Source organism: Pangasianodon hypophthalmus, chromosome 9 (assembly GCF_027358585.1).
Source record: "Pangasianodon hypophthalmus isolate fPanHyp1 chromosome 9, fPanHyp1.pri, whole genome shotgun sequence".
NCBI classification, from domain to species: Eukaryota; Metazoa; Chordata; class Actinopteri; order Siluriformes; family Pangasiidae; genus Pangasianodon; species Pangasianodon hypophthalmus.
The window spans coordinates 27,853,921-27,871,862 of NC_069718.1; the positions used below are offsets into that span (position 1 = coordinate 27,853,921).

A 17,942-nucleotide genomic window follows, 5' to 3' on the forward strand; every position below is an offset into this window, starting at 1 on the left:
ACTACTGTTGTTATAATTTATCATCTGCAATATGTGATTTTGGGATGGGGAAATGAAGCTTTTAAGCCAATTGTATGGAAGCAGCGTTCATTACTCAAAGCTTTAACACTACATTCTAGTTGCTGCTGCTGGTCAAATGTGTTTACAGCAGCCTAAATTGTATCTCAAATAATAATAGGTGATAACTCACTGATATATTAGCATTTTTATTGAAAATGAAATAAATGATCCAGAAACTCCTTTCTCTTCTGAAGTTCTTCTGTAGCTTGCTGGAAAGGAGACAACACTCCTAGACACTCACTGATAGTGTGGTGTTGTTCTGAGCTCAGTGGAGGTACCTCAGTTCTCAGAGTGTCCAGGGCTGCCCCCACTGGCTCTCTCAGATCAACCAAACACTGTAGCATTGCATAAGTGCTGTTTCATCAAGTGTCCACCTCCTGAACCAGTATCAGAACAGGATTGCCCATCTGTTCCTGAACCTGACAGAGTCTTTCTTTATCAGATGTGCTATCATACAAGTTGCATGTCAGAGTTTCAGACAGTTCACACAGGCAATCATGTTGAGAGCTGCATCAATCACTAAGCATCTCACCTTCCCCTGGATACTCCATTTCTCTATGAATGATGTCTTTACTTCAGCCAAATCTGTAGCCGTGTGAGACTGAAAGAATTTCACTACACTCAACAGGACAGTTACCATTTCATCTGATTTATTAATTAATAAATTAACTGGTCCTGTTACCAGTTGATATTAATAATAATGGCACGCGACTTCTAGATATGCAGCCATATTAATGCATGTCCGCTTATCAAATGTCAGACTCACTGCTGATGCCTTCTGCACTTCTGCCTTGGGCTTTTTCCTTCATGTCATTGTACTTCAGGGACACCATCTCCTTTAAAGCAGCTCTTGTAGGGATAGTGCAGGTAGAGACCAGTGCACTGACAAACTCCCTAAATCCAGCATCCTCCACACCTGTAAATGGCTGGGCATCCTTAACAATCATATTAAGTAATGCTTCATCAAGCCTTTGTTTCTTTGTCCCTACAAAAAAACACAGGTTGATATTCAAAAAGTATTATATCAAATGTCAAATCACATACACATGGAGTCAATATGAAATAATGGCAATTTATCCACCTATACAATATTGGCTTGCATCATATAATAATTACACTATACTGTATACCTTGAGTACTTTCTGCTGGTTCAGGTGCATTTTCATGCCTCAGCATTAATTATGTGTTATTGCTGTATGCCAACTGCTGAGAGCAGAGCAAGCACTGTACCTGATATAAAATAATTTTTAACACAGCATGTTTTATTTAAAAAAAGAATAATTAGAAGCTACGCAATCTAATGCAATACGTGTATTGAATACAGTGAGAATAAATATACATTATTTGAGGAGATCTGTTAAAAAATGTTTCCAAGTTTGAGAACCACTTCTCTTTCTTGATGTTTCTATTTCTTGCAAATAGTGTGATTGACAGTTTGAATGGTAACACCACTCTACCGGCTCACGTGAAGGTTTCACAGCTTTTTCAAACACTGCACCTTCAAATGAACCACTTTTTTGTCACGTGACTGGGTGTCCCGAATGAAGCTTCAGACATCAACGATCACGTGACTAGGGCAAAGCGATACAAGCATCAGCACACTGCTTTGGAAAACACTGCTTCACATTTTTCAACACAAGCTCAGAAGTATCAGTGTTACCCACCAGCAGCTCGGGTCTAGTTAGGATCCTGGTGCACAGTTTGAAATAAATTAAACAAATTTGTTTTATGTTAAGTATACTTTTTATTTTAAGCTTTATTTACTAACCCTCTGAATAATTTTTTAGTGTGTAACAGTCTAACACTGCACTTCTAATGAGTCAGGAATAAAACACTCAGCAATTTCACTTTTTTTTTTCTCAATTTCGTTTTTTCTGTTATTTTTATTTTATTCATTCTTTCTTTGTTTGTTTCCAGCACCCAAGCAGCTTTATTTCAACTTATTTGCATTAAATTTAAGAAATTCTGTGAAATTTTATTAGTAAATGTTAAACTTTACCTGATAACTATCATAATTTACCTCATAACTGTAGAAACACAGTAAATAACTAAACTTATCAATGTTAATAAACAGAAATGAGGCTCAGTGACTCACAGTAAACACCATGGAGTCTCATGAGGATAAATATATTTAAAAACAATTTTCTTTTTTTTTTTGCTGATTTGCTAATATGTTATATATTTGATGTTATAAATTGCATTTAAATGAATAAAAATGAACTTTAATTATGTCCAGTTATTTCCTGAAGAATATTATAAAACACTTAAATTTGCAGTAATTATTCAATAAATAAGAAATTAAAAAATGTTTTTAATTTAAAAATCCCCACAATCAATATGTATTGTGACATTTTAAATGATGTGTGAGGAGTGAAAGGATTTTATTATTTTATTAGATTAGTCATAGGCTTCTTCACCATCTTTTCTAAGAGTGTATTTTTTGTTCAAACATTTTGAGGGTGTGTGACTGAATATAAAAACCAGGATTCCACAATATTGTGTGTGAAAAGCAAAACACAACCAGTGATCTTCATTCAGGTGAAAAAAAAAAAAGAAAAAATCACTGTGTGATCCTGTAGAAAAAAAAAAATCAATCACAACATAGTCTACCATATACTGTGATCATTGCTGTAACAGAGAAATTAGCTAGAAATGTTTCCAGTAGAGGCATCAGTGTTTATTTTAAACAGTGTATAAATATCAAGATCATTTAACACACATTTTACAATAATATAGATATGATATAGATTTGTGCATATGAGTGTAAACACCGCCATAAAATACTTCATAACAGAATAGTGATTGTGGGAAATTGCAGTTCCTGGGTTTGGCCACACGAGGGCAGTCAAGCTCCATCCAGCACAACACGCAGCGCCGCCTCAAACAGCCGGTAGGCCTTGTGTCCTTCCCACAGACACAGAGCTCATCAGCCTTATTACTGTGCACTGGATTATTCTGCCATAACAACTCCAACACACGCCTCTTCTCAACTCTTTATTATTATTATTATTATTATTATTATTATTATTATTATTATCATTATTAGTAGTAGTAGCCCCCACCACAGACCTGTGACAGCACCATCTCCCTGCTGAACGAGCTGAATGCCTTCTTTGCTCGCTTTGAGGCACAAAACAGCACCACTGCACAGAAGACTCCACCTCCTCCTGGCGAGCAGGTGATAACATTGTCCACGCACAGCGTGAGGAGATCCCTCAGCAGGATCAACGCAGGCAAAGCTCCGGGTCCTGACAACATACCTGGTCGTGTACTGAGAGACTGTGCAGTAGAACTCACTGATGTCTTCACAGACATATTTAACATCTCACTTAGTCAGGCTGTTGTTCCCACATGCTTCAAAGCCACCACCATCATTTCAGTCCTGAAGAAGTCGTCACCCTCCTGCTTCAATGACTACCATCCGGTTGCACTTACTCCTATCCTAATGAAGTGCTTTGAACGACTAGTCATGCACCACATCAAGTCTTTCCTCCCCCCCTCCCTTGACCCCTTTCAGTTTGCACATTGGTCCAACCGCTCGACCGATGACGCCATTGCCACTGCTCTCCACTCAGCCCTCACACATCTGGACAAAAAAGACTCATACGTTAGAATGCTGTTCATAGATTTCAGTTCAGCATTCAACACAATCGTCCCTCAACAGCTCATTCACAAATTGGTCCAGCTGGGACTCAACACCTCGCTGTGCAACTGGCTGTTGGACTTCCTGACTGGGAGACCTCAAGCAGTACGAGTCGGCGGCAACACATCCAGCACCATCACATTGAACACAGGGGCCCCTCAAGGATGTGTGCTGAGCCCCCTTCTCTTCACTCTGCTGACCCATGACTGCACACCATCACACAGCTCCAATCTCTTCATTAAGTTTGCGGACGACACGACTGTGGTGGGTCTCATTAGAAACAAAGATGAGACAGACTACAGGAGCGAGGTGAGCCGCCTGGCGGGGTGGTGTAAAGACAACAATCTCTCTCTGAATGTGGAAAAGACAAAGGAGATTGTTGTCGACTTCAGGAGAGCGCACACTCAGCATGCTCCTCTGACTATCAATGGTGCGACTGTGGAAGAGTGAGCAGCACTAAGTTCCTGGGTGTGCACATCACAGAAAACCTCTCCTGGACTGACAACACTGCATCACTGGCCAAGAAATCACAGCAGCGTCTCTACTTCCTGCGCAAACTGAAGAGAGCCAGAGCCCCGGCCCCCATCATGTGCACCTTCTACAGAGGCACCATCGAGAGCATTCTGACGAGCTGCATCACTGTGTGGTATGGCACCTGCAATGCATCCTGCCGAAAGACCCTCCAACGCATAGTGAGAGCAGCTGAGAAGATTGTTGGTGTCTCTCTCCCCTCCCTCCAAGACATCTACAGCACCCGTCTCACCCAAAAAGCCCTGTGCATTGCAGCTGATCCCACCCACCCGACACACAGCTTCTTCAGTCTGCTGCCATCAGGGAGAAGACTGCGGAGTCTTCAGGCCAGGACCAGCAGACTGAAGGACAGCTTCATCCACCAGGAAGCTCAACTCTCTCCCAAACTCTGACCCCCCCCCCCCCCCCCCCCCCCCCCCCAACGCCACCACAGACCTGCACCAGTCAACTGTGCAACATTAGTCTATGATCTACCTCATACAGCATTGGACTGTAAATTACCCTTTTCTGACAGTTAACTTTGTCACTTTAACAGTCTGATAAGCTCTTTGCACTACTCACTTTACATCTGCACTGTTTGCACTCTATCTGTTGTGCCTTGTAGATCTACATTTATACTCTATTTATATGTATCCATTTGCATTTCCATTTGTATTTTTACATCCTTTTTTGTGTGTTATTTGTATGCACCTAGGGTCTGAGAGTAACATAATTTCAATTCTCTGTATGTGCTGAACATGTGGCAGAATTGACAATAAAGTTGACTTTGACTTTGACTTTGACTTTGACTAGTAGTAGTAGTAGTAGTAGTAGTATTATGGTAGTAGTAGTAGTTTTTAATTTATTTTCTATCCCTTTTTTAATAACATATCTTCATGCCTCTCAGCACTTGACATGAAAATGTTTAAAAAGAAAAAAAATGGTTTATATTTACTTTTTATATCCAGATATCTGTAACAACTGGTTTGTGACAAAAAGTCCATTGTTAAAAATGTTATATAATGAAATAAACGAGTGAATGAATGAATAAATAAATAAAATTAAAATGCCGGTCTTGCGTTTTTAAAAACTTTATTGAATAATTCACAATTTGTTACAATAATTCTTCAACATTACAAACGTTTAAATATACAAAAATAACTATTTACAACATAGTCCAATCCTATTATTATATCTACATAGTTATTTCCCTTAAATATTTACAGACATCATATTTTTAATAAAGACCATGGAGATTTATTTTTAGATCTTCGCTCCATTGTCCTTTGTCTTTTTAGTTCATTTAAGATTAGTTTAAAAAGCGTCTCAGCTGGGAGATGGCATTGCTTACTGATCATTGTGCACCTTGTTTTCCACATTTTATAGTTAACAATACACATTATAAGCCAATCAAAATCTTTTATATTTTTGGCTATTTTTTCCCAATTATTGTCTTTTCATTTGTGTTTATATTCAGTCCTAGATTTTTGTGTTTTTTGCCATATCTCAGCTGAGCGTGAGCAATTTCACTGTAAAATGTAATAAGTAGACTTTACTTAGAAAACATTAGGAAACCGACTGCCTTAAAAATTTTCAAGTAAGCTGAACTACAAAAATTAATTTAAGACAAAAAGCAACAACTTAACTCCGGCAAAACATTATTTATTTTTCTTCAGTTGTCTTCAGGCACTACAATGTACCAAACACTGCCATTCAGACATTCCTAAATGTTTCAAACACAACACCCAAGAATCCTGACTTTTGTGCAACCACAAGTTTAACACAATCTCACACAGCATTGACATCCATCAGCAGAAGGTTTTTAAGTGACTGTAGTTTTGGTTTCAGGGATTTATGTCCAAGAGAAACAAACACTCTTTGAATAAAATCAAAGATGTTCTTTAGTTGTGGAGGATTCTCCAAATTTAGTGCATATATCAGCCCAAAAAGCGGCACATGGCATGTGAAAGATTTTCAGGATCATCCATCGCTATGGCTCCTTCTAGAATAATTGCCTCCAGATGCAGTACTTGTGGAGAATCCTGGCTGTCTTCAGGTGTCACGGTCAGAAATGTGGGGTGTGTCCCAATCACAGTCCTAATAAAAAACAGAAATATTACAATCCTAGTTACATTAAAAATCCAAACCTCACAAATGTATGTTTCATTTAAAGATCCAGGACCATCACCTTCTTTATGTACAACTAATGGAGATAAATAAAGGTTGTGAATCAAAATATCGAATCAAAAAGAAATGAAAAAGAAAACTTCAAAAGCAGAGTTTGTGCTTCTGGTCCAAGCTAAGAGAGTTCAGTGTACAGAGTTGAATGAGGCATGCCTATATGTGATTATATGTGTGGGCATTATTTGGAATGAAATGTAGGATACTTGCCAAACGTGTTTGAAAAAAGTCAGTGGTTTCTTCTCCAGAATGAGAGGAAGGCCATGGAGAACTGCTGTGTGCTTAGCAGTGATGTCAGTGCTCTGAAAAAAATTATAACACAGAATCAATTAAAGTTGAGCTAAAACAGTAACAGAATTTAGTTTGCAAGAAAGAAACACTGACAAGCTTACCATAGACTTAATCTGCTCAAAGAGCTCAGAAAGCCTCTTTGCAACTGTCCCTTCTTTGATTCAAAAATTTCCAGAAAACGAGCTGTATGTTGATCAAGTGCTGAGAAGAAATCTTGCTTGAGGCTTTTGCTTGTGAAGCGATTAAACTCTGCAATGACCTATGAAAGGAAAAAGAAAAGTTTAAGATCTGTTGGGTTTTTAGTTAGTGTTAAAGGAAAACTCCACCCAAAAATGAAAATTCTCTCATCATTTACTCAGCCTCATGCCATTCCAGATGTATATGACTTTCTTTCTTCAGATGAAGATAAATGAAGATTTTTAGAAAAATTATCCATCTCTGTATAATCATCTACATATCATCTAGTGTCATTTTTTCTGTTTTTTTTTTCTCCCATATGGAATAAACGGAGAACACACGGATTCTAGCAAATGTTAAACTGCTAATTTCCATCAACACAATCCAGCAATTTGATTATAATCCCACCACATCCAATGTCACTGTGTAACGCTAACTCATTTAATATGACTGTTACACGGTTGATTAATGTAAATTGACCAATTAACCAATTAAGCAATTAAAAACTAGGACAAACAATATGCTTTTCCCCTCAGCTTCCAAATCGACTCCACCTACAGGTAGAACTGCACATGACCCCCACAACTTTTCAAAATCCTCATTATTTTAAGTAGAGGTTAATTGAATCTGTTGAGTTTAATAAAACAAAGTTTAAAAAGTTGTCATTGCTTAGTTACACTCAGTAAGGTCAACAAACTTATTCAAAACAAGTTATAGTCCCTTCATTTTATTAGTAAGATCATCAGTAACATTTTCCAATGGTCTATTGTCTCATCCTCATCACAATCATGAACAGGACATTTTTTCTTTGTTCCAAAACAGCTCCATTTCACCTCACATCTAACTGCGACTCCACCCCACTGACCAGCCCCATGACGTCACGCCCATTTTCACACATGCCTTTGCTCTTCATATTTCTGATCCATTGCCTAAAAACCTCCCCATATTCATCCTCGTTTATTTCCTCAGATATGGATTTGTTAGCTAATTTGTCCCAGTCTATTTGTAAGTGTTTATATTTGTGTTTAAAATGGCCGTATATTAATTTGTAAGAAGGAGTTAGTGTCTGGCTCTGCCTGCTTTTTTCTGCCATGTTCTTATGTCCCCTATCCAATCTGTTCTTCTTTTTATAGCTTGTGTGATATTTGGACAGAAGGATCCTTTAATTGAAGCCCTATGTCGATGGCCCCAAGTCCAGCAGAAGCTGTAGGTTTGTATAAAAGCTCCCGGTTCGTTACTTCCCTGTTATTGCCCCAGATAAAGCCAACGCAAAGCTTGTTTCATTTCATTCCGCATTTATTGTCGGGAGGGAAAATGGCAGCTAAAAACATCAGTTTACATCATATGAAGGTCTTGCTTATTTTAGTTTTCTAATTCAGCAGCTTTCCAATGATGGATTTCTGTCTTAATCTCCGCGACCACTCATTTTGCTGCTCAGATCTGGTTTAAGAACAACTCCGAAATAACAAGCGCTACTCTCTCCGTGATAGAGCAACACAGCCGCTCTGTGATTGGCTGAGACCGTTGTGGCAGAAGAACCAATCACAAACACGCCGTCAAATTCCAGCGTCCGCCCACCGTTCTATTCTACTCTACACCCCTCCCACCCCCGTTTGTGACGCTGCCTCTGTGTGTGTGTGTGTGTGTGTGTGTGTGTGTGTGTGTGAGAGAGAGAGAGAGAGAGAAATCGCATGAAAACAGACAGAAGGGAAAATAGACATACAAACGCACAAACTAACAAAACTATATACAGCGATATAGAGAAATATAAATTCTTACTAGTTTGCCCATGTGTTCATGTTATTCCTACAGCCTCTGTCACCGTTTTGGGATCAGGAATGAGGTTTTAGAAAGACGATCAGGAATCAAATCCACGAAAATCATCATCAGCCATCAGATCATCATGTTATATAAGGCCTCTGGGTGGAGTTGAAGGAGAGCCGTGTCAGTGCTCTTGCTGTATTTGTGCTGTGTGTAGTATTTGAAACGGAGCCGCTTTGAAACGTGCACTTCCTAAACCTGGCCACACGATGGCAGTCAAGATCCATCCACAACACACAGCGCTGTTTGAGGCGACTGCCCTCGTGTGGCCAAACCAAGGAACTGCAATTTCCCACAATCACTATTCTGTTATTAAGTATTTTATGGCGGTGTTTATGAGTCCATACTTGTAGTAGTTAGCCAAGAGAGAGGGAAGAAATATTAGAGAAATATTAGTGAATGCTCGCGCCCCCTCCACTCGCTTTTTCCCCTTTATGATAATTATTGTTTTAATGTAATAATGGATATATTGCCTTTATCTCTGTAAATCTGTAATCTCTAAAACAGCTCCATTTAACTCCACACTGTACTGATAACCTGCCTACACTTATTAACCACATCACATCACAAATGTTTTCAGAAATATCTTTTGTGTTTATGTTTTTAATTCACTGCTCACTGTCAGTTAGTGTAAGATGTTCATGTTTAAAATACCCCCATGTTTATATTTTCTTATAAATACTTTTATATTTGCTTTTTGAAAATATCCCACATTTCAGTGCTTGATCTCATTAAAACCTTTAAGTGTTTAATTTGTTTGACTTCTTTGGTTAATTCATGAACAGCTTGTTTGTTTGTTAGACATGTTGTACTGAGTTTGCAGTAAGCTCTCTGCTTGTTTATGTTTAAGTTTATTCTCACTGAAGCAGCTAAATGATCTGATTCAACTCAATATTCTGGTTTATAGTATAAAACTTTTATCATATTAGAGGCATGTATTTGATCTGTTCTACTTCTTGTTTTAGTGTCAATCCGTGTAAAGCCAAAGTCATGAGGAAATGTTTCTCTAAAGGTGTCCTTAAGTTCACATGGATCACATACATTGTGTAGAAGTTTCCCTTCTCTAGAAATCATTACATTTGAATTTGGAAATGTATCTTTCTCATGTGTAGCTGTATTGAAATCACCACACAAAATGATACTGAAGCCGACATTTAAAACTTCATACAACTTGTCAAAACTCCTCATCTTTCCAGCTCTATCAGGTGGAGTGTCCACACTGACAATCAGCTCTCAGTAATCTTCCTGGAATCATTTCCCTGGACATAATCATTTCTACTTGATCTTTAGAGAAAATACCCACTCCATCAGCACCATCTTCTCTGATGGAGATTATCACATTTCCATTGATCCACTTTTTTCACATTGTCTACATCAGTTTTACTTGTCAGTCTTAATTGTTGATCACATTATATAGACATCTTCCCTGAGATCTGGTTGAAGATAGCATTCATCGCTGTTTAGCCTTATTTTTTAAAGATTTTTTTTTTCTCTAAAATAATCTATGAAATATGTGTATAGGAATTCCAGTTTCACATTTCTCAAACATCATGATGATGAAAGAAATCAAATCTGTGTTCAGGTTGTCACTTCCGGTTGTGAGAGAAAGCTTAATGTAAAAACAGTAGAGTTTCCCGTTGTGTTTATGACAATCTCAGTGTGAGACACATTTCCCTATATATAATATGCATCATCAATAAGCTGTATACTAAATTTAATCCTTCAATATCACTGTATTAATGCATTAAGCCACGTTAAGTGTTTCTTTATAACGGGTTTCTGTGGGAGAGAGAACACTTAAAGTAAAAATATTGTCCTTCCACTTGGATGACGGTGCCGCTGTCTGAGCAGTAGATAGTGTTTATGACAAGAGAAATGTGAGAGAAAAATGCTTTTTCGGTGTTTTAGGACATTAGACCACGTTAAGCGCTTTAGAATGTCCCTGAGTGTGAGTGTGTGTGTGTGTGTTTATTACCTGTCTAAGTCACTGCCCCTCCCCCTCTGCAGAATAAACAGGTAGACAGTGTCAGTGGAAGTAAAACTCAGCAGCTCGATTTTGTATCGAGGGGAAAATAAACCATTTCTAGAGTAAAAACACAGTGAGTATCTAAATCTAAAGCTATAATCTATAAACACACTGAAGTGACACTAGATGCAGAAGAGTTTTGTGGGTTTGTACTGAAGGTTTAATGTACACAGGTTGTTTTAGGACTTGATACCGTGACTATTTCCTGTAAGTGAACTCTGTGCTGATACAGGGTTTGATTTAACACACCGATGTTGGAGTGAAGTAAACGTGTGTCCTGCTGTAATCTGGAGAAGGAGACATGACCTCCAACATGAGTGTGTCTGGAAAACAGGACTTAAAGAAAGACGAGAGGTGAGTTACTTTTCCATTCACCAGCAATAAATACACACCGTCTCATGGGAACAGATCTGTATCTCTAAACACTCACTAGTTAACAGAGGAACTAAACTTTGCTTTAAGGTGTTTAATAGCAGTGAATATATCACTGATCTGATGTAAGAACAGTTTAGAGAAATCATTCACTGAGAGAAGAGTAAAAAGGACTGTGTAATGTGTAGCATAAGAGCAGCATAGCTTTGAGTCAGTGAACTCTACAGGCTTTAAGACCCAGCTGAGTCAGTTAGCTGTGACTGGGACTCCTGACATCAGAGTAATTCCTGAGGTATGAGACGAGTCTCCTGTTTGAATAAGTGTGCAGACTGTAGCTGAATTAAAAAGATGGAATTATTGCTGTTTAATGATGAACACATTGTTTAACAGTGCTGAGACAGCAGAGTATTAATTATTGCTGATATTTCTGTTGTAATTCTAGAATGATGGAGGGAAAGAGATCAGACTCACCAGAACCCAGCTGTGTGTCCATGAAGAGTGACGCGTCAATGGAAGAACCAAATACCTTCAGAGACAGAGACAGTTCTACTGATGTGAGGTCAGTATAGTGAGGTGTTTTACAGCAGTGTTCCACCTGATCAAACTCACTCGTCTCATTATGAAGCCCTTCATGAGCTTTATCAGGTGTTGAAGCAGTAAAACACTAAACTGTGCAGTGCTGCAGCTCTCGGACTGGCAGTGAGGAAAACTGCTTTAAGAGTTCAGTACAGCCTGCAGTCCCTGAGCTGGAGGGTCTGTGGTGCTACAGAAGAACATTTACACCTGGGAGATTAATGACAATATAACTATTGATTGATTCATTCATTCAAATATTTGTTTCTAAACATGTTAGCGTCAGTTGGGAAATCCTGAAATCAGTGTATTGTGTTAAGAGAATAGTGGAAAATATCTGTCACTGTATTTATTAGTGTGTGTTGTGCAGCTATGACTACATGTAGTCCATATTATATGATGTGTTTTGTTTGTTCACAGACCACAACAGAAGAAATCAAACATCAGCAGAAATCAGTTGAAGTCAATATTCAAGGTGTGTGTCTTTTTAATGTGTGTAAATTGTGTGTTAGTAGGTTGCAGGTGTTTAAGATAATGACAATTTACAGTTTACAGATGTGTAGCAGCATTATGAGTAATCGGACAGAATTTCAGTTGTAACTGTGGTAATAGAAAGAGACTTTTCATCTTTTCATGAAATAAAAGCATATTTCACTGTATTATTAGATTATAATATTTAGATCTGTTACTGTGTGTTTCTAACCAGGAGCTGGAACACAAAGTCATCACTCTGATAAAGAATGAGCTGAAGAGGTTTAGGAAGCTCCTGAGTCCAGATTACCCAGCATGCACTGAGAGGGAGGTGGAGGATGAGGAGGATCTGCACAGTGTCAGAGAGGGAGCGCTGAAGATCACACTGCATGTCCTGAAGAACATGAACCACACAGATCTCGCTAACACACTGCACAACAGTAAGAGCTCTGAGTCATGGCTTTATTCCATCAGGTTCACTTTAGAAAGAAGAAATTGCTTTAGATATTAACACTTTTAGTTTTAAGTTTGATTTTAGTATCATGTACATCTGATGCTTTTCTGTTCTGTTCGTGGTCCAGATTGTGGTTACTCTGTACAATGGTCCTGTTCCTTCAGTAATATTTAGTACATGAAACAGGAATGAACAGCAGCATTTGAAAGAATTTTACATTTTATATTGTGGTCAGTGATTTTGCATTAAAACATGTTATTACTTTGTTTATTAGAGTCTGTGTCGCGTGTGTATCAGTCAAAGTTGAAATCCAACCTGAGAGAGAAGTGCAAAAGAATTAATGAAGGAATCTCACAGCATGGAAGCTCAGCACTTCTGAATGAGATCTACACAGAGCTCTACATCACAGAGGGTTGGAGTGGAGACGTCAATAATGAACATGAGGTGAGACAGATTGAGACAGCGTCCAGGAGACCAGCAACACAGGAGACACCCATCAAATGTAATGACCTCTTTAAAGACAAGTCCATCAGAAGTGTGCTGACTAAAGGAGTTGCTGGAATTGGAAAAACAGTCTCTGTGCAGAAGTTCATTCTGGACTGGGCTGAAGGAAAAGCAAATCATGACGTCTTCTACATGTTTCCACTTCCCTTTAGAGAGCTGAATTTGATGAAGCAGGAAAATCTCAGTCTGATGAATCTTCTTCATCGCTTTTTCCCAGAAATGAGAAAATTACAATTAATAGACTCCTACAAAGTGGTGTTGATCTTTGATGGTCTGGATGAGTGTCGACTTCCTCTAAATTTCCAGAACAATAAGAGATTGTGTGATGTGACAGAGTCAGCCTCAGTGGATGTGCTGCTGACAAACCTCATCAAGGGGAATCTGCTTCCCTCTGCTCTCCTCTGGATAACCTCTCGACCAGGAGCAGCCAATCAGATCCCTCCTGAATGTGTAGACCAGGTAACAGAGGTACGAGGCTTCAGTGATCCTCAGAAAGAGGAGTACTTCAGGAAGAGGATTAGTGATCAGAGCCTGGCCAATAAAATCATCACCCACATGAAGTCTTCAAAAAGCCTCTACATCATGTGCCACATCCCAGTCTTCTGCTGGATTTCAGCCACTGTTCTAGAGAGAATGTTGGTTGAAGCAGAGAGTGGAAGAGATCCCCAAGACTCAAATGTTCACACACTTCCTGATCTTTCAGATCAAACACAAAGATGAAAAGTACCATCAGAAATGTGACCCTGATCCTCAGCAGACCAGAGAGAGTATCCTGGCACTGGGAAAACTGGCTTTCCAACAGCTGGAGAAAGGAAACCTGATCTTCTATGAGGAAGACCTGAGAGAGTGTGGCATTGATGTCAGAGAAGTGTCAGTGTACTCAGGAGTGTGTACCCAAATCTTCAGAGAGGAGTTTGGGCTTCACCTGGGGAAGGTGTTCAGCTTTGTGCATCTGAGTGTTCAGGAGTTTCTGGCTGCTTTGTACACATTTCTCTCCTTCATCAGCAGAAATGTAACAGAACCACCAATGAATTATCTGTCTGATCTTTTCAGAAATTCAAACATGTCTGAGTTCCTCAGGAGTGCAGTGGACAAGGCCTTACAGAGTGAGAATGGACACCTGGACCTGTTCCTTCGCTTCCTTCTGGGTCTCTCCCTGGAGTCCAATCAGACTCTCTTACGAGGCTTAATGCCACAGACAGGAATCAGCTCTCACAGCAAACAGGAAACAGTTGAGTACATCAAGGAGAAGATCAGGGAGAATCCATCTCCAGAGAAATCCATCAATCTGTTCCACTGTCTGAATGAACTGAATGATCATTCTCTAGTGCAGGAAGTACAAACTTACCTGAACAGAGGAGGTTACAGGTGTCTCAGTGGAAGCAGACTCTCTCCTGCTCAGTGGTCAGCTCTGGTGTTTGTGTTACTGAACTCAGAACAGGAGCTGGATGAGTTTAAATTGAATAAATATGACGAATCAGAAGAATGTCTTCTGAGGCTGCTGCCAGTGGTCAAAGCCTCCAGAAAAGCTGAGTGAGTATTTTTATTTATAAATGTATTACTGCATGGTTTGGTATTTTATTGTAACACTGAACTGCCCTGTTTGGATTAATGCTTCTTAATAGTTACTCTGATCATCTTTAAATAAAGCTCTGGCACTCTTACAGAAGATTGTTTCACTTTTTACATGAACATGTTATGTCTGCACTGAGGCACACGTGGTAGAGAATAAGGAAACTTTCTCACATAGCTTGGTTGGTTTGGACCGATTAAACTTTCTCTTTAGTTTGGATCTCTTTGGAGATATGTGAACACTCCACCTGTACTGGGGTCCACACCAGACAATAGAACCAGTGTCAGTGTAAAATCGGAGGTCAAATTTGTAACTGTATGAGCACAGAGAACAATACACACCAACTACTATACCGTCTCTGTGAAATTCAACATATAACTCACTGTAAAGTACCACTAGTATTGGCATGTTATTAACTGGTAGTGTACAGTTCTATAATTCTTTATTTTCTGTAATAAAATGCACTATATCTGCAGTGTTGGTTGTAGAAACTTGAACACAGATCAGAGTGTATTGTTTGTAAGGCTGCTCACTCTCACATGTGTGTGTTATGTACATGACCCAATGGTCTTATAATAAATTGTAGCTGAGAGATTGTGGAGTGCAGAAAGACGTCCCTGCTCCCGTAAATGTGCTGATGTGGTGTCCTGTCCTCTGATTTCTGTGTGTGAGAGAAACACACTGACATTTCTGTTACATGTTAAACTTTAGCTGTATTATGGCCGTGTTTGTGTGTTTGAGATCAGTGTTCTGATATTTCATCATGTCTCTTCCAGGCTGTGTGTGTGTAATCTGACAGAGGAAAGCTGTAGAGTTCTGTCCTCAGTTCTCAGCTCAACCTCCTCCAGTCTGAGAGAACTGGACCTGAGTTACAATTATAAACTGCAGGATTCAGGAGTGAAGCTGCTCTCTGCTGGACTGAAAAATCCACACTGTACACTGGAGATACTGAGGTACACACACACACACACCTAGCTGAGTTTAAATAAACGCAGCAACATGCAGTTTTCATCTGTGGTAATTGTAATTGTACTGATCTGATTGAATAATATTCACTGTAGACTGTATAATGTTGTTATTTTTAGAGTGTGTGTGTTGGTGTTTATGCTGATGTTGTTTGTTTACACTGATGCTCTTCTCTGTCTTTCAGCATTAAGGACAATAAACTCACCAGGACTGTTTATGACAGTTTATTTCCAGGATAAAGCAGTTTTGGTGAAGCATTAGAACCAGCAGCTGAAAAATTCATATTCAGATGTAGAAGTTCCATAACAATAACCGTGACTGATCACATCCTTTTATCCACTCAGCTACAAGTTACTTCAGGCTTTAATAACATATTTTACAATCCAAAATCAAATCCTTCAGCGTCTACACACAACACAGAGATATCATCACATCATCACACTGATTACACAAATACACATCCATGTGTTGTTGCTGTTTATAGTTTATTTTTAGCTCTTTTTTATCTAACATTCGTTTCTCCACAGATGATTGATTCACAGTTATGATATCCTTTTATATCATATTTAATCCTATATGTAATCCTTTTTTATAAAAAAAAAAAATCTTCTTTCCGTATTGTATGTGGTGGTTTGACAATTTTTTAATCTAAAAAACTGTAACTGTGTAAACAAACAACATCAGCATAAACACCAACACACACACTCTAAAAATAACAACATTATACAGTCTACAGTGAATATTATTCAATCAGATCAGTACAATTACAATTACCACAGATGAAAACTGCATGTTGCTGCGTTTATTTAAACTCAGCTAGGTGTGTGTGTGTGTGTACCTCAGTATCTCCAGTGTACAGTGTGGATTTTTCAGTCCAGCAGAGAGCAGCTTCACTCCTGAATCCTTTAACTACATGCACTGTATGTATTCTTGTCATTTAATACAGTTTTGTATATATGTTGTGTGTATGTCATTTACACTATGTGTACAAAATAAACAGTGACTGAAACACAACAGTTCAGGTGTTTGAGGACTGTACTGTAATTACACTTAGCATGGACCACTACCAGGACTAACACGTGTTCCACCACACTGAGAAACTTCAATGTTGTGTCACGACTCGTGATCTCTGAGCTGGACTTTCTGACTGTTCATGAGGAATCTTCTCATCACCATGGTGACAGTGAGAGTCTCAGCTGTTCAGAGTGAACATCTCTCTGCTCTAGCGTACTCGGTGTCACTGCACTATTTAGGGCACATGATTCTCTAGTCAAGGGAGTAAGGCTTAGCATGAGTACCGCTGATGGGACAAAAGGGTAACACGTCCCCTCCTTCCTGGAAAAATATTAATTGTACCCCTATTCATCATTGTAAAATACACTATATGGACAAAAGTATGTGGACACCTGACCATCACACCCATATCTGCTTGATGAACATTCCATTCCAGATTTAATCCCCCTTTTCTGTTATAATAACCTCCACTGTTCTGGGAAGGCTTTTCACTAGATTTTGGAGCGTGGCTGTGGGGATTTGTGTTCATTCAGCCATAAAAGCATTAGTGAGGTCAGGCACTGATGTTGGGCAAGGAGGACTGGGGTGCAGTCAGTGTTCCAGTTCATCCCACAGGTGTTCAGTGGGGTTGAGGTAAGGGCTCTGTGCAGAACATTCAAGTTCCTCCACACCAACCTTGGCAAACCATGTCTTCATGGAGCTTGGTTTGTGCACAGGTGCATTGTCATGCTGGAACATATTTGGGCCTTTTAGTTCCAGTGAAGGTAAAATTGTAACGCTCCAGCATGCAAAGACATTCTGTGTAATTGTGTGCTTCAAAATTTGTGGCAACAGTTTGGAGAAGACCCAGATATGGGAGTGATGGTCAGGTGTCCACAAACTTTTGGCCATATAGCATATGCTTAAAGAAAGCAGCTGAGATAATTATAGACAAAAAACATTATATAAAGTTTAAAAAGATTGTGACAGCAGCACCAGTAATGCTTTTTGCTGGTATTATATGTTTCGTTAAAGGAATTCATTATAATAGTTTGTTCTTGGATTGTAAAATATACCACCTTAATCCACTCCAGCTTTTCAAGTCAAGTCAAGTCGAGCTTTATTGTCATTCTGCTAAATGTGTGGACATATAGTGGAACAAAATGTCGTGTCTCGCAGGACCATGGTGCTACATACAAGTTAAACATAAATATGAACATAGAAGTATAAGAAAAACAATTAAGTTGACTATACATACTGTACAAAAACTTTACATAGATTCTGTAAGTGAAATTGTGCAAAAGAGATATTTTGGGGGAAGAAGCGC

At 38.9% G+C, this 17,942-nt stretch overlaps 1 protein-coding gene across 1 annotated transcript; it reads left to right on the forward strand.

Annotated features, from left to right (window-relative positions):
- Positions 1-12,349: 12,349 nt before the first annotated feature.
- On the forward strand, positions 12,350-14,611 carry LOC128318882 (NLR family CARD domain-containing protein 3-like). The gene is made up of 2 exons (XM_053237005.1): positions 12,350-12,565; positions 12,854-14,611. Exons 1-2 carry the CDS (start codon positions 12,529-12,531, stop codon positions 13,801-13,803), a joined length of 987 nt encoding a protein of 328 aa, XP_053092980.1. The 5' UTR covers positions 12,350-12,528; the 3' UTR covers positions 13,804-14,611.
- The last annotated feature ends 3,331 nt before the right edge of the window (positions 14,612-17,942 follow it).

Bases quoted from the DNA above. Each gene is read 5' to 3' on its own strand.
- LOC128318882 (XM_053237005.1), top strand. From the start codon at position 12,529: ATGAACCACACAGATCTCGCTAACACACTGCACAACA. The intron at 12,566-12,853 runs GTAAGAGCTCTG...TTTGTTTATTAG, and splicing joins CGCTAACACACTGCACAACA to AGTCTGTGTCGCGTGTGTAT.